The 25,835-nt window shown below is 34.9% G+C and overlaps 1 protein-coding gene across 3 annotated transcripts in view; it reads right to left on the bottom strand.

Moving 5' to 3' along the window:
* The window catches only part of KIAA0586 (KIAA0586 ortholog), a 104,913-nt gene that overhangs the window by 21,204 nt on the left and 57,874 nt on the right, over window positions 1-25,835 (bottom strand). For all 3 annotated transcript variants that reach the window (XM_028495953.2, XM_028495952.2, XM_007105235.3), the window contains 4 exons: window positions 23,572-23,706; window positions 18,638-18,818; window positions 10,094-10,248; window positions 6,281-6,389 (listed from right to left, as the gene is read on the bottom strand). In XM_028495953.2, coding sequence (XP_028351754.1) covers window positions 6,281-6,389; window positions 10,094-10,248; window positions 18,638-18,818; window positions 23,572-23,706 — 580 coding nt within the window. The remainder of the gene's footprint in view (window positions 1-6,280; window positions 6,390-10,093; window positions 10,249-18,637; window positions 18,819-23,571; window positions 23,707-25,835) is intronic.

Below are 25,835 nucleotides of genomic sequence, written 5' to 3'. Positions count from 1 at the left end.
TCTCTGTTGCGGCCTCTCCCGTTGCGGAGCACAGGCTCCGGACGCGCAGGCTCAGCGGCTATGGCTCACGGGCCCAGCCGCTCCGCGGCATGTGGGATCCTCCCGGACCGGGGCACGAACCCGTGTCCCCTGCATCGGCAGGCGGACTCTCAACCACTGCGCCACGAGGGAAGCCCTAAATCATGTTTTACATCAATTTGGTTTCTAAAAAAAACAGCATGAAAACTTTAAAGTCAGGTTTCAGGAAATCTGGCTAAGAACAATGAAAGGGTTGCAGAGGTTTCTGGAATACTGGTGAGTCTTCAAAACAATCCTGGTATATGTATTTGGTGAGACAGGTTTAATATCAAAGACTTGAGAAAAATCTACGTGCTCCATACACAGTGTATAATTAATTCTACAACAATAAGAAAATTAAATAATCTCCACAATTAAAATACTCCTACATAGAAAAAGAAATCACTTTAGCATCAACAAGTGAAAATGTTTATGGAAATCCTTGAATAATTTTCAGTGTCTTTTCAAATAGATTTTCCCTATCAATCCTCTTTGCATTTTGCTTATTTTTAGGGAATAGCCTTAGTTAAGCACATTTATCTCCTAGATTATATATATATATGTGTGTGTATATATATTTCTATTTTTAAAATCAAATGTGTAAATCCTTTCTTTATAGTTGAAATAATAATCTATGACAAAAATTCTTTAATGTGCCAGAAGAGTATCTTTTCTCATATGGTTTATGCTCCCACCCCCATCCATTCAGAAAATATAAGAAATGTATATACATAAAGACAATCAGCAAGTTGACCTAAAACACTTGCTGCCATGTGTTTATTTTTCAGCACTATAAGAAAAAAGTGACAATTTGACAGTATGATTACATAAAGATGTTTGTCTTTTTGAATTTCATAGTATTCTAACAAATTATTTCTGAGACTCAGTGTTTTAAAGAAATTATTCTTCTCAAACTACCCCTTTCTTCTTCTTATCCCTTGAGAGCAGATGTTTTGTCTTATCCATCACTCTAGCTCCAAAGCACCTTCTACAGTCCTTTACACAAAAAGGATGCTAAAAACACTGACCTAAAAATAAATGTACAATGGAACATTACTGACCCATAAACAGGAATGAAGTAATGACATCTGCTACATGAATGAACCCTGAAAACATGTTAAGTTGAAGAAGCAAGACACAAAAACCACATATTGTATGATTCCATTTACATAAAATGTGCTGAATAGGTAAATCCATAGACATAGAAAGTAGACTAGCAGTTGACAGGAACTGGGGGGGAGGGGAGAATAGAGAATGAATACTAATGAATATGGGATTTCTTTTTAGGGCAAAGAAAATTTTCTGGAATTTCCATAACTTTTTAAAAATATTAAAAACCACTGAATTGTATACTATAAAAGGGAAAATTTTACGATATCTCGATTAAAAAAAAAGAATGAGTGAATGAATGCTCACACTATTTCTCTTTCATTTAGAGTTAAAAAATACTGCCCACTGCCTAACATGTAACCCGATTTAACTTTCTCTACCCTTAAGCATATGCTTGGTTGCCCCTTCCCCTTGCTTAACTAATACGTCCTCAAAGAACGAAAAATTTTTATACTACAAAAGAAATCACAAAATCTTTTAGAAAAGTAAAAATGACTTTACATTATTCCACCGTGGCTGTCTGTACCATGTCTACATTCAAAAGTTTCAACTGAAAAATGATTATAAGGAACTATTCTCATTTTTCTCCTTTTCTTCTTCCTTGTATCTTTTTACTAAATAACAGCATTAAACATTGTTTGGTGGCAAAAGCAAATGATGGAATGAATTATCAAATTCAATTCAATGAACACATTGATCACTGACTGTATTTAAGCACAGTGCTATGTTGGGAAACAAGGTCTATTAAATAAATAGGAAAACCTATCTTAATAAATAAATCACAAAACTATCCCATATATCACTTTCTCTGAAACTTTAAATAATCAGTCTGGAGAATACAGCGATGGTAAAGGCAGCTCTTGCCACAAACTGTTAAGTCACACAAATATTTATTAAGTGCTTACTCAATAAAATGGTATAAAACAAGTAAAAGAGCATCAGCTTTGCCCTCAAGTAGATATGGGCTTGAATTCCAGACCTTCATTTGCTAAACTGTGTGCGTTGGGAAAATTAGTTAACCTTCATGAATCTTACCCTTTCTCATATAAATGCCACACTACCTGCGTGGCATGGTATTATGAGGAATAAATGAGATAGCACAGAGTGCCTAGAAAGGCTTCAGTAAATGGAAACTATTGTTAAGATTATGATTATGTTCCGGGCACCAAAGATCTGGAAGGTGGGGTTAAGGATGAATAAGCCATTTTCAATTGGAGGTTCAGTAAGGACTCAGGAAAATGCAGCTGAATGTAGAAGAATAATTCAATTTGGTAATATTTTGTAGAGGAATTTTCTGTCTATGTTCATGAGAGATATTGGTTTATAATCTTCTTTTCCTGTAATGTCTTTGCCTGGTTTTGGTATCAGGGTTATGCTGGAAAGAATTCAGTCCTTCTGGCAGTGGCGGCCACTCTCCTCTTCCAGGTCTGCACCAGTGAAGAAGAATCTCTCCAGTCTCCTAATCTTTCTTTTTCTAGAGGTCTGTGGAGAAGAGACTGCAAGTGGGAATGAACCACTTTTGTATCAGTAGCTACCAATGGCTCTATGCCTGGCCTTTAGCAATTCATTAAAGAAAAGTCTAGTCAAATACCTCTTATCTGCTTGTATGGTGCCTGGTGTCTTTTCCTGTGACTGTGCTCTGGCACAGTGACAGGTTTCTTGTGTCTCATCTCTCGGGAGGAGTCTCTTCCCGTGGACTTCAGGCTACTTAATTGCTCTACATCATAAGCTCTCTGATGGGTTCAAGAAATGTTATGATTTTAGAGTTTATCTGACATTTTATTAGTTAGGAGAAGAGACACTCTCCACTTTCCTCCTCCTAGGTGGAAACAGAACGCCCACATTCAGCAACATTTTAAAGTGAATTTCTATTTTATTAATCAATAATAGCATGGATTTGTGAAAGACACATTTATTCAGATTACACCTTTGGATTCATGGATTTTGGGCAGATTTATTACTCTGTGCCCCATCCCTTCCCTATCAGAGATCTACACACATGGCTTTTAAATCACTGTCATACTTTATGAGAAAAAAATCAATTTAAAAAACTTTTAACTGTGATTTTAAAATTATTAAAATCAATTGTAATTTGGAGCTATTATAATTTAGTCATATTTCAAATACAAAGGCAAAAATTTTCATTTGCACATATGGTTAGAAATGGCTTCTAAATATATATAAGCTTTGAATTTCCTAATTCTCACATATCTAAAGTCACAATCACTGTATGTTAAGGTATAAAAGGTGCTACGATGGCTAGGAATTAAACTCAGGACATAATGTCAAAAAAAAACCTATTGTGATTTCCCACAAAAATGTAACCTGCTTTTGATAAATTAGTGCAATTACATTAGTAATTACTTTTAGCACTTTGATACATATTTTCTGAGCAACATATATCATCTACAAATAAGAAAACTGAAGAATGCTGTGATTTTCAAACAACTTTGACAACTAATCTGTCCTAACATTTAACCATACAACATATGTTCTAATTTTTCCCCATTGATTATAGTATAGCCTGTTTGACTTTCTAATTATTCTTTATTATGAGGTTCTTAAAATTTTAAGAGAAAAACTAAAGAAGAAAAATATTTTTTAAAGTGAACTATTTTAATACATCACTTTATAGAATTTAATTGTTCCTGGGTTCATAACAAATAAATGGATTGAAAACTAGTCTCTCATTTGTATTGAAGAAAGTTAACTGCACACTGAAAGGGAAAAAAATTTTAATGACTTACTAAATTACTTAAAAAGTTGCTTTCACTATAAAACTGTTAGACACATTAATCAGGACTTAGAATCAGATAAGTGGTATCATGTGCTCAAAAATATACCCAATGAATTAAATACCAAAAGAAACGGATATTATCTTTCAGAATTCAATTCAATTTCTCTCTTTTGTATTAAAATCTGAAAGTAATAATCAAGCGGAGAGGAAGGAGACAAGTACTTTACAGATCTCCCAGAAGCATAGTGCTAGAACCTATGTCCTACCATATCTTCAGTCAATTTTTAATGGATAATCACTAAACTACTGCTACTGCTAGTAAACGGCTTGATTTCTTTATATACATATATTAAACTACTATGCATTTCAAAGTGAAATACATAATACTTCTTCCTGAAACAGCCATAATTTGGGCTTCAAGTATTCTTAGAAGCATTTATCTTCCAGAAAAGATGTGGTTTTGATTTCCTTGTGATAAGGTGAATTTCCTTCATTATCTTCAAGCCCTTTGTATATGATAGGATTGAATTCCTTCAAGGTCACTCAAAGTTGTGAAAGCCCTAGAGGATTATTTTGGCACTCTGACTCTCTTATTCTTTGAAACATTTGGCAGTGTATCAGAGCTTCATCAGAGAAAAAAATAAAATCCACAAAATTTATAGGGGAAAAAGTCATAACTGACTATATTTGTCAAGGGAATTGTGTTCATTCAAAAAATATTTAGTATGGAGATACGTATCAATTATAGAGTGAAACAATTGGCTCCTATTTAAAATGTTTTATCTATAGCCCACTGGGTATTTATTTATCTTGATTAAAACTGACATAGGCCTGCGGCTCTCCTAACTTCTGTATTGCATGTAAAATTAAATGAAAATAATTTTTACACATATTAAATCCAACTGTTCTAGATTCTTTCTAAATAAAACTTCCTCCTACTAGCTAACACATTGGTTTCTATTATTTTTCTTATGATTTTTATTGACATTAAATTATTTAATGACATTGTTGTAAGTCAACAAAAATTTAAATATTGCCATCTTGTGGTCAGACATTCATATATGTGAAACTGAAAACAATGTCACTTTCCTAAAGAGAGGTATTTACCCTTAAAATCTTACCAAAGATATTTTCCTATCAGGTGAGAAAAATGATCATTTTATTATATACAACATTATCCAAGGAGACAAAATTCATTTATAATTTTAAGAAATTATAATTTTTTTAAAAAACTAAATTAAATATACAGTCATTGACCATGAATGGTAACAGAATTCAGTAGAAGGACATCAAGTCAGTCCTGATATTATCTTAAAAATATTCATTTGTTCATATCTGTATACTGTCATGATTAATTTTTAAACGCAATGAGGAAAGTGTTACAGGTAATTTTCCATAGGATTCTAAAATATAATACTAACACTACTGTACCACTGTTAGGTTTTAAAAAGTGGTCACGAGGGCAAAGCTCTGAAAAGTTGGAGCAAGAAAGGAACAGAAAACAAGCAGAAAAGTAAAAACCTGAACCTCATATAACATAATCTTAAGCACTTCCTCATTTAGGTCCTCCCCAAACTACCAAACAGTTACATTTGTCATTATATTGGCATTCAATATATGAGATAAAAAACACAATTACAAAAGTGAAGAAAAACATTCTACTGCTCAAAATACTCCTAATACTTCTACCTGGACTGTAGACAGAAAGTTTTTAAACAGAGACATCTTAATTTCTACTGCCAAATTTCAGAATTTAGGTTATATAAAATTTAAATGACGAAGAAGCAAGAAGGCAAACTAAGCACAAGGCCAACAGCTTTGCAGAAACATAAAGACAACATCAAAATGCTGTGATGCTGACTGTAGAATCATTTAGCCACACAATTTTGGTAATCAAGCAGACAGAAAAGTTCATTCATACAATAGCATCTAACATGAGTTCTGTTTTTTAAGTTGTACCTGTTGATCAAATTGCCACACAACATAAATAGCCTTTACAAAGCTCCTTAACAACCATAACCATTGCCTTTATCATATTATAATTTAAAACAGACAACTATGATACAGATACAGACTTATACAAAGATAAAAAAACACTGACATTCAATTGTACAAGAACCAAAAGGTAAGATTAAAATAATACTACCTACGAGTTTTAAAAATCCTTTAGAAATAATGTTTATTGGTAAAAAGAACTAACAAATATACACTCAAATGCAATACCAGATTCTTTATCCCAAAGGGCTAAATCAAAGAAAACAAAAAAAAACCCTAGAGAATAAGAATAAAACTTATATAAAAGAATTCTCATTATATATGTGTTCAATTCACAACATATACCAAACTCTTATATTATTACAAGGAAACAAATCTTACCTTGTTGCTGTGAAAGTGAAATATCACATTTATTTCTTACACGTATTAAACGACTTTGAACTGGCTTGTGTTCAACTTGCTTAACATCTTGGTCTTGTTTTTGTTGGTACTGAAGAATTTAAGACATGAAGTCATATTATTTTAAAGTTACTTTAAAAAGATCTGATCAATTAAATTATTTAGGTGTTTATTATATAAAATTTGAATATCATGCATGCTTTCTAACTACCACATGGGTGATGGAGTACATATTACTAAAGAAAAGATATTGCAAATAAAATCTTTCAAAAGATTTGGGTAATATACACAGATTTCAGATATTCAAATCATTTCTATTTTTCCTAGAGGATTCAGAGCTACTTATAAATCAACTATTCTAGATACATACATGATGGATTTAGACAGGATAAAAACTTAATTTGACTGTAAGCACTTCCATATAACCATTTTTGCATAAAATGAAAATCTGCATAATGTACTGCAATTTTCAAAGAGCTTTTATATATAATAACATCACTGAATTCTCACAAGTGTTGAGTAGGTATTGTTATCCTCCTTTGCCATTCAAGAAAAGTACACTCTACCATAAGCCCCATCATCTCTCTTCCTTACTACCACCTAATGAAATTTGAAATTTACAGTAGTCACAAATTCCTTCACAATCACACATTACAAATTGTGATGACTTTAGCCATTTTCTTTCTTCCCTTTCCTGTTTTATGAGCCTAATTATGAATGAGTCTGTGAAAACAACTGTCAGATATAATTTGACAGGAACCTAAAAAGGTATCTCTGAACTCTTAACAACAGATACAAGCAGAGGAGAATCTGAAACACCTGTCCACATGGACTCAAATGTAACCACTCCAGTTCTGGCAGATACTTATTTATCTACAGGTAAAAATGAGTAGCTTTAGACTGCAATAATAACAACTAGCCTCACCTCTGGTCTTCTAAGTTTAGAGCCATTAATCATATAGGCTTCTTCCCTGAAGGAAATATTATTTTGGCGTGTATTTCTAAGATGGGTACTATGACTCTTCTGTGCTGCTTCAACTTAGAACCTTCGTACTGGCTCCCTTCCTTAACCACAGGGATTAAAAGCTGAGTATTGTGGAGCTAAACTGCTTGTGTTCAAATTTGGCTAAGTCATTACGTAGCTTTGACCTTGGGTAAGTTACTTAACCCCCCAATACCTCAATTTTCCCATTTATCAAATGGGGATGATAATAATAATAACTACCTCAGTAGGTTGTTAAAAGGATTAAATGAGTTAATACATAATGAACTTAGAACAGCCTCTGGCAGAGTAAGCACTATAAACAAGTGTGTGCTAGTAGTAGTACTAGCCATATTTCTCTGTTAATAAAGGAAATCTAACAAATGAATATTTTGAAGCCATTCTTCTGGTAACACTTTGCAGTTTTATTTTAAAACAGGTCAGTAATTAAAGGAGAGCAATCTTTCTTTTATGTTTTAGAATACCTTTATTGAGGTATAACTGATAGACAATAATCTGTATGTATTTAAAGTGTATCATTCGCTAAGTTTTGACATATGTATATACCCATGAAGCCATCATCACAGTCAAGATAATATGATGAACATATCCACCAAGCTCAAAATAATCTGAATTCCCTCCTATAACTATAGATTAGTTCGCGTTTTCTAGAATGTCATGTAAGTGGAATCGTAAGGTATGCACTATTTTGGGGGATGGGGGTTCTGGCTTTTTCCCCTCAACACAACTTTTGTGAGAATCGTCCATGTCACTGTACGTATCAGTAGTCCATGGCTTTTTTTTTTTTTTTTTAATATATTTATTTATTTATTATTTCCTGCATTGGGTCTTCGCTGCTGCGCGTCGGCCGTGCCCCCTGCATTGGCAGGCGGATTCTTAACCACTGTGCCACCAGGGAATTCCGTCCATGGCTTTTTATTGCTAAGTAGTATTCCATCTTATAGATATGCCACAACTTGTACATTCAGCAATTGATGAATATTTATGTTGTTTCCAGTTTGGGGCTACTACAAATAAAGTTGCTATGAACATTCATGTGCAAGCCTTTGCTTAGACATATGTGGTAGTTTCTCTTGGGTAAATAAATACCTAGGAGTAAAATGTCTGGGTCATATGGTAGGTGTACATTTTATCAATACTTTTTTAAGAAATTGCAAAACTGTTTCCCAAAGTGGTTGAATCATTTTACATTCCCAACCGGCAGCATATGAGAGTTTAAGTGCTCCACACCCTTGCCAAAACTGGGCATGTTAGTCTTTTTAATTTGAGATGTTCTAATGCGTGTGTAGTAGTATTTCATTGTGGTTTTAATTAGCATTTTCCTAACGATTACTGATGCTGAGAATCTTTTTATGTGCTCACTTGCCATCAGTATATCTTCTTTGGGTAAGGTATCTGTCCAAAGATTTTATCCATTTTTTAATTGGATTGTTTGTTTTCTTAATATTGCATTCTGTGATTTCCTTATGTATCCTGCATATAAGCCTTTTACCAGATAAGTGATTTGCAAATATCTTCGCCCAATCTGTAGCTTGTCTTTTCATTCTCTTAACAGTGTGTGTTTTTTTTTTTTTTGTGGTATGCGTGCCTCCCTCTGCTGTGGCCTCTCCCATTGCGGAGCACAGGCTCCGGACGCGCAGGCTCAGCGGCCATGGCTCACGGGCCCAGCCGCTCCGCGGCATGTGGGATCCTCCCAGACCGGGGCGCGAACCTGGTTCCCCTGCATCGGCAGGCGGACACGCAACCACTGCACCACCAGGGAAGCCCTTAACAGTGTGTTTTGAAGAGCAGATGTTCTTGTTTTTGATAAGACCAGTCTATTAATTTTTTTTCTTTCATGGATAGTGTTTTTGGTGTCATTTTTGCCTAACCCAAGTGCATCGGCAGGCGGACACGCAACCACTGCGCCACCAGGGAAGCCCTTAACAGTGTGTTTTGAAGAGCAGATGTTCTTGTTTTTGATTAGACCAGTCTATTAATTTTTTTTCTTTCATGGATAGTGTTTTTGGTGTCATTTTTGCCTAACCCAAGGTCACAAACAATTTTTCTTTTATTACAGAATTAATTAACAGATACTTATTCATTACTAGTTTTTTCCTGATCTTTGCTTGGTCACAGGTTATTAATACTGAACCCTACATAATAGTGTGTTCCATAAGTAATCTTTATTTTATATACTTTTGGCTTTCACCCTCAACACCATGCAATGCAACACAATACCATACTATGATGACTATTTATTGAATAAATTAATCTACAGTGAGATTACACAGATTAAAAAACTGTATTTAATTTAACATGAGCATTTTTTTTACACCTTGGAGAGTAATTATCCTATTTTTTCAGTACACAAGATTGCATGGGCCATTGGCTTAACTCAGTATGAAATATCTCATGCTTTCACGGTAACACACTTCACAAATTTTAATAGAATAAATATTTATTGAGTACCTATTATGCACAAACTACTAAACTAGATATTGCAGGGGAATATAGAGGTGTAAATGATAATAGCTATCTAACTCGGTAACAGGCATTTTTATATACATTATTTTAATCTTTAATTTAAAGATGAGGAAATTAAGCCTTAGAAAAAGGCTAAGTATGTATTCAAGGTCACTGCTAGAGATTGGATGAGCTAAGATCTATACCCAGGCTTGAGTTAGTGAAAAAAGGAGGCATGATTTGAGGCTGTCTGGCTCCAAAGACTGTGCTCTTGACAGTGTTCTATGCTAAGGCAATATTGTTACCATTCTGATTTAAGTAAAGTACAAGTGCTATTAATCCGGTACCTGAGGAAAATCTTCAGCTGCCACTGATAATTCAACATCATCTTCTTGTGTTGTCCGAAGTTTTGTGGGAAGGGCAAGGTGAGGATCTGGCTGCAACTCCAATTCTCCCAAACTCATTGGACCATGACTAGCACATAAATCTTCATAAATATCATCTGTTATCAAGTATGTAAACAAAAAGTTAAAATAAATTATTTCTTAGAAAAAGAAAAATTGGCTAAAATTACCAATATTTCTTACCTGCTGAATTAGAAGTACATCAACAGAAAATAGGTGTCACCAAGCCTTCACTGCAATTAAAACCAAAGCTCATAGAGAATGCAAAAAGTACCTATGTTCAAACAAATCTATGGACTATTCTAAGGTTCTAATCAGCAAGCTGTTCACGCAGTGCACACCCAACACCCACTCCTACACACCAACTCCTAACACTCCAGATTACCTTTTCTATCAATAAGAGTCAATAGAGGGCTTCCCTGGTGGCGCAGTGGTTGAGAGTTCGCCTGACGATGCAGGGGACACGGGTTCGTGCCCCGGTCCGGGAAGATCCCACATGCCGCGGAGCGGCTGGGCCCGTGAGCCATGGCCGCTGAGCCCGCGCGTCGGGAGCCTGTGCTCCACAACGGGAGAGGCCACAACAGTGAGAGGCCCGCATACCGCAAAAAAAAAAAAAAGAGTCAATAGAATACTTTCCATCTAATAATCTGAAATCAAGGGGCAATTTCCTGACTAGAAAATGTTGGTATTGCTTATTTCTGTTCTGGTATTTTTCTTCAAAATATCAAGCTCCTCTTTTCCTCATCCAAATGACATCTCAATCAAATCAATAAAAAGAAGACAATAAGAGCAGAGATAAATATTTATCTAATAATATCACTGTACATTTACATTTTATACTCCAAGCACTTTCACATATATTATCTCATTTAACTTGAATCTCACAATCATTCTGTAAGGCAGGAGGATCCGATAGTTTTATAACTGTCTTTCACTGTAAGGCTCAGGGAAGTTAACTGTCAAAAATCAGAGCTAAGAGGTGAAAAGGAACTAAAATCCTCATCTTTCAACTCCTAGTCACTGTTCCTTATTTCACATTCTTGCTAAATTATTTCTAAGAAAATTGTTTTTCCTAATTAATGGTCACCTTTTAAATATAGCACAATGCAGTCTCATTTTAATCAGTAGAAATAGACCTGAAGCACTATACAAAAATTGTTTCAAATGAATGATATTTTAAAGACCCCACAGGTATTTTCCATTTAAAGGCAGTATGTTGACAATTTCTTAGGTTTAGCAAATAATCACTCTCTGATTTTTTTATGTTAATCTATATTTTTAGGTGGGTTTTACATAAAGCAGAATACATACACTGATTTTAAGTTTTACCTTTCCAGAATTTGATCTACACAAAACAATTTCTCAAAATTATTACCTGTTTTATTCTCATTTTATTTATAAGATTAATTTAAATAATTGTAATAACATCCATCATTTAGAGCAACCATTGTTCCAAGCCTCATATTGGCCTTTTTATATTCTGATATGGCTTTTTCTATTCCTATGTCACTTTTCCTACATTTTCTTAAGACTGGCAAATGAATTAAGATAAAAGAATTCATACATACGTAAAAACTTTTTGTACTGATTATATGATTATATACCTAGAAAGCCCTAGAGTCCCTAGTGAGGAAAAAGAATTTTATTAGAATTAATAAGACAATTTGGTACTATGAGTGGGTACTAAAAAAATATACAAAAATCATTGGTTTCTCTCTGTATTATGCAATATGCACTTAGAAATAGAAAAATAATCTTTTACTATAGTGACCAGAACTGTAAAATAATTAAGAAAGGCATAGAAGAAGAAAATGAAGAAAATTATGAAATCTTATTGAAGAGCACAAAACAAGATCTGGACAAATAGTAAAATACATAAAATGTATTTTTATACATACATATAAAAATGTCAATTCTTCCAATATTAATACATAAATTAGCACAATTCCAATCAGGGTGATTTTTAATTGAAAAACATAATTTTAGAGTTTATATGGAAGAATAAATGCCTGAGAATTGTCAAGAAAAGCAGGAAAATTTATTTTAAAAAGTAAACTTGCCCTATCAGGTAACAGAATGTACCATAAAGACAGAGTAGTCTAATGTGTTTTAGATCCTAAGGAATCTAGAATACTTAGAATAAAGAATCGAGAAAAAAAAATTCCTACATCTATGAGAATTTAATATAAAAATTGGTTGATATTTCAATTCAGTAGGAAAAAGATACATAATAACTGGCACAACTGACTACTTATCTGGAAGAAAATGAAACTGAACTTCTACCTTACACCACTTGCAAAAATAAATTCCAGATGGACTTAAATATAAATATATACTAAATAATGAACTTGCAAAAAGATTCTGAGACTACAGGTATAAGCTTGTATTGGGGGAAACCTAACCACGTGATGAAAACACAGGAAGTATAAAAGATGTAAATAACTCTAAAAAATTTTTTAAATTATGTGGAAAAGAATATAATGTCAATGAACAATGTACAAATTTGGGAAAAGACATTTGCAATACAGATGATAGAAAATATCTAAAATACAGAAATAGGTCTTACAAAGTTACAAGAAAAACTTAGAACCTAACACACGGGGGAATAACTTAAGTAGGTAATTCACAGAAGAGTAAATACAAAGAGCCAACAAACAAAAACTCAGCAGTAGTCAGCCATATCTTTATACTTTAACTGACAAAAATAAAAATAGTAGTAAACACAATTTCTGGAAAGGATATGGGGGAAGGTTGTAATATATTACTAATAAAAATAAATTAGTTTAAATCTTTAAGACAGCAACTTGGTATATCTATTTTAAATTCTTAAATATATTTTCCCTTGGGCCCAGTAACTACTTCTGGGAAACCATTCCCTAAATATAAAATGCAGCAATATGTTAGGATACACACGTGTGAATATTTACTTCAGCACTGTTTATAGTAGGGGCGAAATGATAACAAAGTAAATATTCATCAACAGAGCAATGACTGAATACATTACTGGAAATCCACACTAAAAGTGGATAAAAAGTCAATAAAAAGATGAATTTAAGCACTACTACTTGACGTGGAGTAATTTCTGCAGGGTTTACTGGGTGAAAACAAAATGCAGGCGAGTGTGCATGACACAATCTCAACTTGTAAAATAACAACAAATACACACACATCATATGTACCTATCATGTATACTGTATGTGTGTGTGTATATAATTATTATATATGCATAAGGAAAAAAAACCAGGAAGGTTACATACCAGAATCTTAACACAAGTTAAGGCATAAAGTGGGACAAGAGAAAATGTGAGGAGGAGGGGTAGATGAAGAGCACTCAAAAAAAGAGTCTATAACTTAAAGTAATATATGATATAATCATATTTTATTTTTATGTAAAATGCTATGTGGCTGATTTATGGGTATAAAGAAAAAAATTAATTTAAAAAGACACAAGGTAGGTTGTGATAAAAGAAGAAAAAAATTAAATATAGAAACCAAGAAAGTGTATAATCAACATCTCCCAAAAGCATTAAAAGTGCATAATAGCTTTCAGCTCATATAACACCCTATCACTTAACCTATATTTACTGACTATGCTACATACTCTGCTAGATGACAGGGCTATGACAGTGGACAAGATAAAGTCTCCATTTTCAAGTGAGATTACAAATCAGTGTGATAAGAGCAACATTAGGCAGGCGACATTAGAGGACTATATAGAGAGCACATTTGACGGTACCTAACCCAGTGACAAGGGATCAGGAAAGGATTCCATGACAGCAATCACAACAATGTTGAACTTGCTGTGTCACTTCTAAAAAGTATGCTCATTGAGTGTAATGAACGTTAGTTAGCCCTTTGTAAGAGGGACACTTAAAGTATTATTCCATTCAAGACAAATTTAATTAATCATAATTTAAAATCCCTAATTTTACTTTTCTAGAATCTTACTGCTTTGAAAAAGAAACCATTGTAGACTTTCAGAGAAGACTAAGTCTGCTTGAATTGCCAGTGCCAGCAGCAGCTTTGGTTCTTGCCTGTCTAATAAATTATTCCATTTGTATGAAACCCAAAGGTACCTCAAATTCCACATAGATGAAACCCCACTCATTCTTATTTCCTCCTAATTCTGTCTTTCCTCCAGAATCCCTCCCTTCCTCAGTGAATGGAAATACCATCTATCCAATCATTCTAGCCAAAACCCTGGAGTCATCTTAGACCCTCCCTTCTTTTGCACCTCTCATATTCAACTAAGTCTTGTCCACTCTCCTCCCCAAATGTCTCTCAAGTCTCCCTTTTCATATTTCTTCGCTGCTGAATAATGTCTCACCAGGTTTACTTTAATAACTGTCTAAGCCAGAGGCTCCTTGCCTCCAGTCTTAATCCTCTGCAATCTATTCATCACACTGCACCTCACATGATCTTGCTAAATAAAAGGCAAATATGATCATGTCACTCATTTACATACAATCTTTAATGGATCTGTGAATATCACAAAACATTCAGAATTGACAGAAATTCAAGACTGAATTTTCCATGGACATAAATATCAAGTAAGATTGGAATTACTTTCTGTTTTGCATGCAAACGAATCTCTACTGTCTTAGAGTAAATCGAAAAACCACTTGATATTATTATCTATATCCACCTGGTTTCTGCTACTGTTCCAATCCCATTGCATCCTAAACTCTAATTCACTGATAAAGTACTTACATTTCCCCGCTTAAGTTTCACTGTTTTGTTTTTTTATACTTTATCCCCTTGTCTCATTGCATATTCTGCCTTGGGGGTTTCTCTTACACTTACTACACAGCAAACATCTATTCATCATTGAGAACTCATTTCAAGTTAGCTCCTCACACATGAAGTCTTTCTTGATTGCCCTCCCCAGTTACAACTGACCTGTGCCCCCATCCTATATGGACTGCTTCGCAATAACTACAGTAATTTATTGCATGTTTTTGCCTTCTCTCTACTACCTCTACTAAGAAAAAATTCATTATGGATAAGGCCTTACCACGTTTTATATTCCTACCACCTAGAATGTGCTTAGAGCAGAGCAAGCACTTAAAAAATATTTTCTGAATAAGTAAATGAATAAACTGGAACGTGCTTATCACACTTCATCATCTGGCTAATTCCTCTAAGATTCAGTTTCACATTGGCTCTTGTGGGAAACCTTCTCTGAGCTCTCATGGGTGGGCTGTTCCTCCTCTGCGCTCCCAAAGCAGTCTGTGTTGTTGCATTAATCACACAATATTAAAATTGCTGTCTCATGTTCTTCTACATGAGTTTGTAAACTTCCTTGAGAGCAGATGTCTATTACCTCTGCATCTCAAGACCCTAATATTGTACTAATATATTGGTACCGAGTACACAGTAGGTACTCAATACAAGTTTTCTGAGTAAATGAAGAGCTATAATTGGTAGTAAGTCCCAGAGTCCTCACAGTTTGTTCAAAATACCAGTTTACACTTTAGGGTTATCGAGACAATTCTTCAAACCTTATTTAGCATCTTTTTGTTACTCAACCCAACCTGAAAGCCTCAGAATTAGAAACAGTGGTAGGGGACTATACGTTGCAAATAGGATGCTTTCTGAAAATGAGCAGGGGTGGGGACAGGCAAGGTAAGAATAGCTGAGCCTCTGTAAACAAAGTTACTAAAAATCAACATGAAAGGCATGAGATTAGCCAGCAGCAGAAATAGTGATATGCTGGGACTCATTCTTCTACAGTAAACAGAATGTACCAAAATACTTAAAGCAAGAGGAACAAACTAGCTCTCTATAGGCACCTTCCTTTTAAGCAACTGTGGATAGTTTCTGGTTCCATTAAATACATTTCAGAAGGTATTGTTATTTTTACATTCTCCAAGCATTATTAAAGATAGTAACAGTTATCATGTGCCAAGCACAGTGCTAACTACTTTATGTGCATTGTCACCTACTACCCACCCCTAATAACCTTAGGAGGTAGATACTGTTTGTGGTAAGCAGCCTCCACGATGGTCCCCTAACATCTTGGTCCTGGTATTCACACCTTTCTGTAGTCCCCTACGATATTATTCCAGGATTGGTCTGTGTTATCAACAGAATGTGGCAGAAGTAATGGCATGTCACTTCTGAGACTAGGTTATAAAAGATATTGTGGTTTCCATCTTGGTTGTTCACTTTCTCTCAGATCATCCACTCTGGGAAAAGCCAGCTGCCATGTCATGACAGCTCTATAGAAAGCTTCCAGTAATGAGGAACCGAGGCATCTTGCCAGCAGCCATGTGAGTGAGCTTGGAAAATAGATCCTCCAACCCTAGCTGAAGCCCTCATATGACTGCAGCTCTAGCCAACAGCTTGACTACACCCTCATGAGAGATCCTGAGAACCATGCAGCTAAGCCACTCCCAGATTCATAACTTTCAGAACTGTGTGAGATAATGTTTTCTGTCTTCATCCGCTAAATTTTGGGGTAATTTGTTACATAGCAATAGGTAACTAATACATTAATATTATCCCCACTTGATAGATGAAGAAACTTGGGCTCAGAAAGATTGTTACTTGCCCAAAAATACAGAGCTGGAATTCAAACTGATTTCTGAAACTCCAAAAGCTCAAACTCTTAGCCACTCTGTCATACTGACCCATTTACATGCTCAGTCTTATGCCACATTACTTATTATTTTTTCCAATTAAATTAAATAAATATCTATAGCGTGCCTACAATTTAAAATGAACTGTACTATAGGTAATCTGCTAGGTGACACCAGGGTATAAGGAGGGGCTAAACAGGATATATCCTCATGGATTTTATTCTATAACATTTATTATTTATTTATTTTTATTTTCTGTAACAATTTAACAAGTACCTCTTTGTCCGCCAAGTACCAAGCAGCTCTCAAGTGATCTGTGAGAGCCATCTAGTGTCAATTCTATTTAATTGCACCCTGCACGGTTAGCTGGATACAAATATAGAAGTCATATTTTAATGCCACTTTGAATCCTAACTTTTAAAAATGTAAAAAAATTAATACTCTTACTATGTGCATAAAATAAATAATTCAAATATTAATTTACATTCATTCCCATAGAAAATTCAGTCTTGAATGTCTCTCAGTTCTGAATGGTAAGGTGTTCGCTCATACTCTGTGCCAATGTTTTTCTAACTTCTGGCATCTCCTCTTCTAACTTCTGGAAAATCTGCATACCTCCAGAAGTTCTTTTCATTTAAGAGAATGCAGCAATGGGCATGAGAAAATCAATAAATGAGAATATAGTTGATCCTCATTAATTTGAAGATTCCATTTTTGCAAATTCACCTATCTGATAAAATTTATTTGTAACCCTGAAATCGATACTCACAGCATGTTCGCAGTCATTTGTGGACATGTGTAGAGCAGCAGAAACCTGAATCACCCTACACACCCTTCAGCAGATGAGGTTGAACACGGTGCTGCTCTGCTTTCTTATCAGCTTGTACACCGCAAACAAGGGTTCTTTTTCGCTGTTTAGTGACACGTTTTTCACATTTTTGAACGCTTTGTTGGTGATTTTGTGGGTGTTTAAAATGGCCCCCAAACATAGTGCAGAAGTGCTCTCTAGTGTACCTAAGTGCAAGAAGGCTGCGATGGGCCTTACAGAAAAAATATATGTTAGATAAGTTTCATTCAGGAATGAGTTAAGTTCTGTTGGCCGTGAGATTCAATGTTAATGAATCAACAATATATATTAAATAAGTGTCCTTAAATAGAAACACACATAAAACGAAGTTATGTATTGATCAACTGTCAAAAATGTTACAATCAGAGGCTCACAGGAACCTAACCTTATATTTCCCCTAGAAGCAGTGGCTCAGTATTTGCTAATTCAATGTGTCTGGTGACTCTATAGGACATAAGTACTATAGATAATGAAAATCAACTACATGTGCTAGAAATTGGTATTCTCTATTCTACTCTTATTCCCAAAGTGTTACAGCAGAAAGTTTAGTTAATAAAATTCCAAAACAGTCCTGAATACACTGAGCACTGAGTCAGAAGAGTGAACTTCTACAGTACTACCTAATTTAACATTGTCCTACGCAAGCTCTGTTATGTCAAACAGTTTTGATGTGCTGGTTATATTTTTCCAGTATATATTAAAATAAATATATCACTATTAAAAATTTTTAGATGGACACATGCATATTACCAAAATTATCTCATGCCCCATCCAGTGATTCACGTACCAACACTTTGGGGAAATACTGCTATAAATACCATAGAAAAAGTCATTACCAAACTTTTCAATTATGAATACCCCTTTTAATAAGGAAATTTTGTAAGCCCCTACCTGAAAATAGTTATGCTTTTCTTAATTCAGATTCGGAACGCTACTGTAGATTATAATACAAAACAGAATACAGCATTCAACATGGAAACAGTACCAAAAAAGTATGATGGGATTCGAAGTGAATATTCTAACAGACAATACATCAAGAAGCAATATTTTGGTGTATACCTGTAACTGTGTCACACTGCTGAGATAATGGCTTAGGAGCACATCTTTGATCTGAAGACTCTGCGTTAGTTACAGGCTGCTGCATATAGGCAGAATGTCCCCTTAAGATGTTCTGTGCTGCTGCTGCTGTCAGCCTGGGCCTTTGTCCTTCACTAAGTTCACCTACACTGTTTTCCAAGTCCTGTAAAAAGTAGAAACCATTGTTACAAACATTACATTAAAATCAAGTCAAAACAAGAAATATTTGTCAAATGCACCACGATGCAGACCACATGACTGCTTGAAAGCTATTTTAGGAAGTCCTTATTATGCCACATACACGCTACAGGAAAGTCAGTTTAATATGATATCTAAATGCAGGCTTTGTTCTCCATATCTTATTTCTTATGAAGTTAAATACCCATTATCTGTTTTCTTCAACCTCCAAATTAGACAAAAATAAAACACACCGGAAAAATGTTGTTATTTAAAACACTAAACGCTGGCACACATTATACATTGCTCATACAGCTTAATTAGAAGAATAGAATAATTCACCTCTCGTTCTTTATGAATGAAAATTGGCTAAAGTTGTTAGTGTGAACTTTATAATAAAACAACTGATGAAAATGTACAAAAAGTATGAATATGTTTCTTTATCAAATATATGAAATAAATAGAAACTAAAAAAATGATGACTTCTATTTTCTTTTGGTATTAAAAATAATATGCCCTAATCACTAGCACATCTTGTGACTTGGAGATATTCTAATAAATGAGTTTACTAATCAAGAACTGAATAAAAATTCCAGTATATGAAAGATCTCATGTTTTTTATTAAAAGGAGTTTAATTTCAACCACGTAGAGTTTTTTTACTAGAATATATGAAGAAATCACTGCTGAAACATCTTTGATGACTCTGCTGATTACAAAATAAAATTTAACTCATCACTTAGCTCATCATTCAAGATTTTCTACAATTTGCCCTAATTATCCTCTACAGATTTGTAGCTCCCCTTATCCTGTAATCTGACTTTTCTTTAAGAATATCAGTTGCTCAACATCCTTTAAAAAGAAAAAGATTGTTTTGCAATTAATATAAAACCCTTGGAGATTCTTGGGCAAAGTTTAGAATGACAGCAGATACATTTTCCCTAGAAATTAATTAGAAATATTTCACAGTACCTATATTACTCTGCCACTACCATATAAATGTTGTACAATATATAGTACCTTCTCTGTTGTGAACCAATTTTTTAAGGTACTTGTAACTGCTGAACTACTTAACACCTTAATACTCTATGACCCTACTGAAGATTTAGCTTCCCTATTCACAAAATGCTCTCGTACTAATAAGCAGTTATCTTTTTTTTTTTTTTTTTTTTTTTTTTTTTTTTTTTGCTGTACGCGGGTCTCTCACTGTTGTGGCCTCTCCCGTTGCGGAGCACAGGCTCTGGACGCACAGGCTCAGCGGCCATGGCTCACGGGCCCAGCCGCTCCGCGGCATGTGGGATCCTCCCGGACCGGGGCACGAACCCGCGTCCCCTGCATTGGCAGGCGGACTCTCAACCACTGCGCCACCAGGGAAGCCCAAGCAGTTATCATTTTTATATTATACTCAAAGCTCAGACTCATGTCAATTCTAAGTTAGGCTACCTATGATCTCTAGTAGTACACCTGGCCCATCCACATAAATGTACAAATTGCAGTTTTGTCATCAGACTACTCTCACTGACCTGATGTTCCCTCTGGGCAAAGAGTTTTAAGCACAAAGAATGGTTACTATTTTCTTACCAAAGCAATATTTTAACTTAAAAATGTATCATTACTACTATATCATTACTACTAGTTCTTATTACAAACAAAACAAATGTTTGATAGTTCTGTAAATGTAGGATAATGCACTAAATGTCGCTGTTAATCAGACTGGCAAAAATTTAAGATTAAAAATATCATATGTGGTGTTGGAAAGGAATCTCATATAGTTGAAAAGCAATTTATTAGTGTCTATTTAAATTATAAATGCTCATGCCTTTTGAGTAATTCCACCCCTCGTTATCTTCTATAGAAAGGCAATTCCTCATAATGTAAAAAGGATTTTATTCTTATTACAGTTTGGAGAGAAAAAAAATTGGAACCAAATCCTTCAACAGTAGAATAATTAAACTAGAGTACACTACATGGTAGATAAAAAGGATATGGTGGATCTTTAGGATTTATAGTTAAAGTTTAAGAATCAGATGGCAGAAAAACACATACACATACCTCAAAATTATCCACACATGACCACACACAAACACACACAACCACAACCACACATATGCAAATGCTTAGATGCTTAGAAAAAGATCTGGAAAAGATAAACTTCCAACTTCTGGGCTTCTGGTCTAGCCAAGATGGCACACTAACAAAGGCTGCCAGCTCCCTGTCCCCAAAACAATGTTGTAGTAACTACATAAGTGGGAAGAAACCAGGATTCTGAAAACTAAGTAAAAATTGTGAAAAACCACTAAGAAAGACAGACGACTAGCTTGACCCGGTGTGTGTGGGAAGAAAGGGGCTGCATCCTGAGGAAGAGGGTCGCTAGAGGAGGTTTAGTGAGAAGAAAGATTGGTACAAAGTGCTGCTGTCATTCCCTTTTTCCCTCATTAACTTGAGATCATCATTGCTTGTCCCTTAACCATAAAGATCTTGGCAACAATCTGGGCTGCAGATACTAGTACCCCAGAGTAACATCAGGGAGCATGAAGGCCCAGCTGGGGTGAAAAGTTATAGGTGACATCTGACCAGGAACCCATGGCCATTCATTCCTTCACTCTCTCCCTTCTTCACCCCAGGACAGGAATACAAAACTTCCCAAAGAAACTTCTTCCTAAGGGTTTTAAAGACACAACAACCATCAGAAACACTGAACGGGAGAGTACCAGCAAACAGCAGTGGCCACGATCAATAGTGGTCCTGTGCTGCCTGAGACGTCCATCCCTGGGGCTCATCTCCTCCTCTCTTCTTATATTCACAGGAACAGACTATGGCCTGATTTTAGTCCTTACGCAGAAACTAACACACCATTGTAAAGCAATTATACTCCAGTAAAGATGTTAAAAAAAAAAAAAAAGAAAAAAAGAAACAGATACTCGAGGAATCAATTAGTGTTTAAAAAAAAAAGTGAAAAACATTATAATCATACACACATACACACAAGGAATAAAGAAAGATATTAACAATGTGAAACAAAAAATCATTAAAAAAACAGAACCAAGTAAGACTATCAGATATGAAAAATATAATAAATCAGATAAATAGTAGGCTAAACAACAACTTAGTGGTTGGCAGATCAGATTGAAGAACTCTCCCAGAAGAGAGTAGGAAAGAATGAAGACATAGAAAGTCTAAGAGATAAAACAAACAGAAGCAGAAGTGTTAATGTCTGGAAATAACAGTTCTAGCCAGAGGGGGAAAAAATGAGAGGAAGAAAAAAATTGAAAAAGTAGTGAGAGAAATTTCCCAGCATTAAAAAGATGGAAAAGTCTGAGCATCGAATGAATAAATGAACCAATATTACTGATTTCCAAAATGAAGGAAAGAGTGATTAGTTAGTTGAACTTTTAAACTACACTGACATTTCTACTATTTTCTACCATTTTTTGTGCCATTTGTTTGTCTCATTTTCTCTCTCAGCCTACTGGTTTCTATACTAAGCAGCATGGTTTCTACAGCTATGAGAGTACTTTCTGGAGTTTAGCAACAGCAATCACAACTAGTATCTTTCCAGTGAAATCAATTTTTGGTCAATAGCTAAGTAAAGCTGCAGAAATTTTAGTCATTTTTCAATAAGAAGGAGTAAGTTAAATTTCCATTTTTTCCATTACTAAGTTCCATATCTTTTTTCTTCTACCTTTCCTAAGAATTAAAATTTTTAAGATAAAAATTAATAGAAAATAAAGCCAGCCATCTCCTTGGATTCTGTATAGTCTTCAGATCTCCAGCTCATCTAAAGCCAGTTTTCACACCTGTTCAAGCAAAGACAACCAAACACAATAGAAAGAATACTAAATAGAATCAAGAATCCTAGTCCCACCTCTATCATTAATCAGCCTGAGCAACTACACTGTACATTTCCACCTGGAATTTCCTTAAGCACCTTAAACTTAATGTTTCAAATCAAATTCATTACCTTCCCCACAATACTTGGCACTTTTCTCTCTGCTTTTCTAAGCCAACAGCTACACAACCACAACTTCCCTTAACCAGTGACCAATTACTGCCAATCAGTACTCTTAAATTTAAATCTCTCTCCTTTCTGTTTCTACTTAACTGCCTTTGTTCATGTTCTCATTCTGGACTACTCCAGTGGTGTTCTGACAAACCTCTATCTTTCCCTCACTTGTCCACGGCTCCATATGTCTTCCTAAATATCTTAGCCTGTGACTCCCTTGCCCAAAAATATCTTAAGGGGCTCCATAGTGTCCAAGCCTTACCATGGCCTACAAGGTTCTTTACGATCATATTGTTCAATCTACTTCTCCAGCTATTTGATCAGTTACTGCATGGTAGAGTAATTGTTTAAGCTCTTTCTCCCTACAGGACTGTAAGCTGCTTAAAGGTAGGGACCCTGTCTCATTCATCTTTGTACCTTTTCGGAGGTCGTGTCTGGCATATAGTAGATACTCAGTAAATGGTTGTAGAAAGAAAGAAAGAATGAATGAACGCTCCTCACAAATCATTTAAAAGGGCTTCAGTTTTTTTCACCCGTAGAATAAAAGTTGGAACAGATGGCCTAAATTCCTTTCATCTGTAAAACTCATAACTCTACGGTTCTAGGTTAAAGTTACTGCAAGGCTGATCCCTGAGTAAGCTGAAGTATTAGAGTGCTTTAACCAAAAGCAGGAATATTTTTGTTATCTTTTTCCTGTATTTAGATCTAACAGAAAAAAAAATTAAGGTTAAAAAATACCTCTGAATGATAGACCATTTGCTGTGAAACTAACGATTCCTGGTTTTGTTTAGCAAGAAGAGAAATAATTGCATCAGCATGAATTTCTTTATGGGGCATCCTAATCACTTGTCCTTCGCTGGGAGGATCATCTTCCTAAGTAAAATATAAAGACAATACAATAAAAAAACAAAAATTAATCTATCAATTACATTTTTCATAATTTATGATTAATAAAACTTAACAGTCATCATGAACATGGTCATATTAGCACTTTACAGAAAGAAGATGGACTCTTTATTATCATTTAGATCTCACTTCCATTCGACTATACTAAAAACCCTTTATTTTTGCCTCAAATGTAAATAACAGTATAAAATAATTGGGTTACATTTAAACTAGATATTTACTATAAAAGCATACGAAAGTTGGACCCTTTGTCCCATGTGATTGAGTTACAATGATTCATAAACGTTTTATACAGTGTCATCAAGTTTTTGGCTCACACGGTTTCCTGCTTCATGTTGATGCAGCACACAAAGCTGCGCCCCCAGTGTGGCAATGGGTGCAAAGCACCGTAGCAGTGGTGCAACCTGGACCACAGGCAGAAATGAAAAACTGCAGAAATACACTGAGGCACCTATAGACCTCTGATTGTCCATTTGCCTTTGCGCTGACCTCCAGTACTCGCTAGGAAGCAGGTACTGAAAGCCCTAGATGGAAGACCCAACTTAGACTTCTTGGTGCCTCAAAATAGACCAGTCCCGAAAATGAAGGACAGTGTGGGCCACAGAGTCAGAAAACTGGATTCCCTTGTAAATACAAGGATTAACATGATTTTAAACTCCATTAATAGTATTTTTTTTTACTTAAGTATCTGACATTTAATGAAATAAAGTCTAACTCTGCAGTACAAGTCTTTATCCTCCGGGTGTACACAGATAAATACCTACTGGTACATAACTGCAAAGTTAGTCTTTTTCAAGATTGTACTTCTGCATGTGACTTTATCACGAATTTGTAGCATATCTGATTTAGGCTTAGTAAAAATATCAAAATTAAAGTTCAGTTTCAAATGTAAAAAAGAGAAAGATGTTATAATTTAGTCCTGGTTCAGTTCAGCTATTTAAACAAACTTAAATGTGCTTTGGCACCATGATAAAGTTCTAAGAATGGATAAAAATGCCCTAATGACATATTAAGTAAGCCAAATGTTAGTGTAATGCTTCTCTGAAAGTAAAGACTTCTGCTTTATGCTTCCTCCCCCCATATTATTTTATAAAAGTGATTTCCACTTTCTTCAGAAGAGATTCAATCAATTACTTGTAATAAATAATTACTGTTAGAAAAGTAACTGCCCCATTAAAATCTTATCAAAACTCTCCTTCATTAATAATTTCATACTCCTACATATAGTAAAGCAAATTGTTTTAACACATTTTATTACTTGAATATATGAATCTCCAGATTTGGCATCTTTACCCTATTGTGTCTTTAATAGTGTAAAGATGCTACATGGCATCTTTTGCTTTTTGTTTGTTGGACTTGACAAACACCAGACACACACACCCAGCTGCTTGCAACTCAAGCTTTAGGATTCAGAAAGCTCCTATTAGAACTCAAAATTTACAGTTTTTAGCTTAAGTTGATAGCTTAAGATGAAAGGCAAATTATCATGTATCCATATAAAAAGAGTTGTGGATCTATCACTATACAGCTATGTGACACAAACAAGTGATTTAACCTCATTCAACGCAAAGTAAAATGAGTAGTTACTATTTTTAACAAAGGATGAGCATCATCTTTTGGGATGCTTTTTAAAAATATACAGGTTTAGGCTTCTAACCGCCCACACACATGCATACATACCATATAACCCTCATGACCTACCGAATCAACATATCAGAGGGTGGGGGCAGGATGCATATTTTTAAAAGCTCCACTGGTGAATTTAATATACAATCCTAGTTTACATCACTTGAATAGGCTGCTTTAAAGAAATTTCTAGGGAGTTCCCTAGTGGCCTAGTGGTTAGGATTCTGGGCTTTCATTGCTGTGGCCCAGGTTCAATCCCTGGTCATGGAACTGAGATCCCGCAAGCTGCGTGGCACGGCCAAAAAGAAAGAAAAAAAAGAAATTTCTAGCATTATGATTGCAAGGGGATAGAAGGGCATGATGTTTCAAAAGTACACCAATCACTTTCTTTTTTCATCATGATCCTATATAATGATACAAATGGAAAGATAAAAATGCAACTTAGACTCCTAAAACTTCCAGTCAAGGTG

Source organism: Physeter macrocephalus, chromosome 11 (genome assembly GCF_002837175.3).
Source record: "Physeter macrocephalus isolate SW-GA chromosome 11, ASM283717v5, whole genome shotgun sequence".
Lineage (NCBI taxonomy): Eukaryota > Metazoa > Chordata > Mammalia > Artiodactyla > Physeteridae > Physeter > Physeter macrocephalus.
The sequence above is the reverse complement of the archived record's forward strand: the minus strand, read 5'-3'. Positions and strand labels throughout refer to the sequence as shown.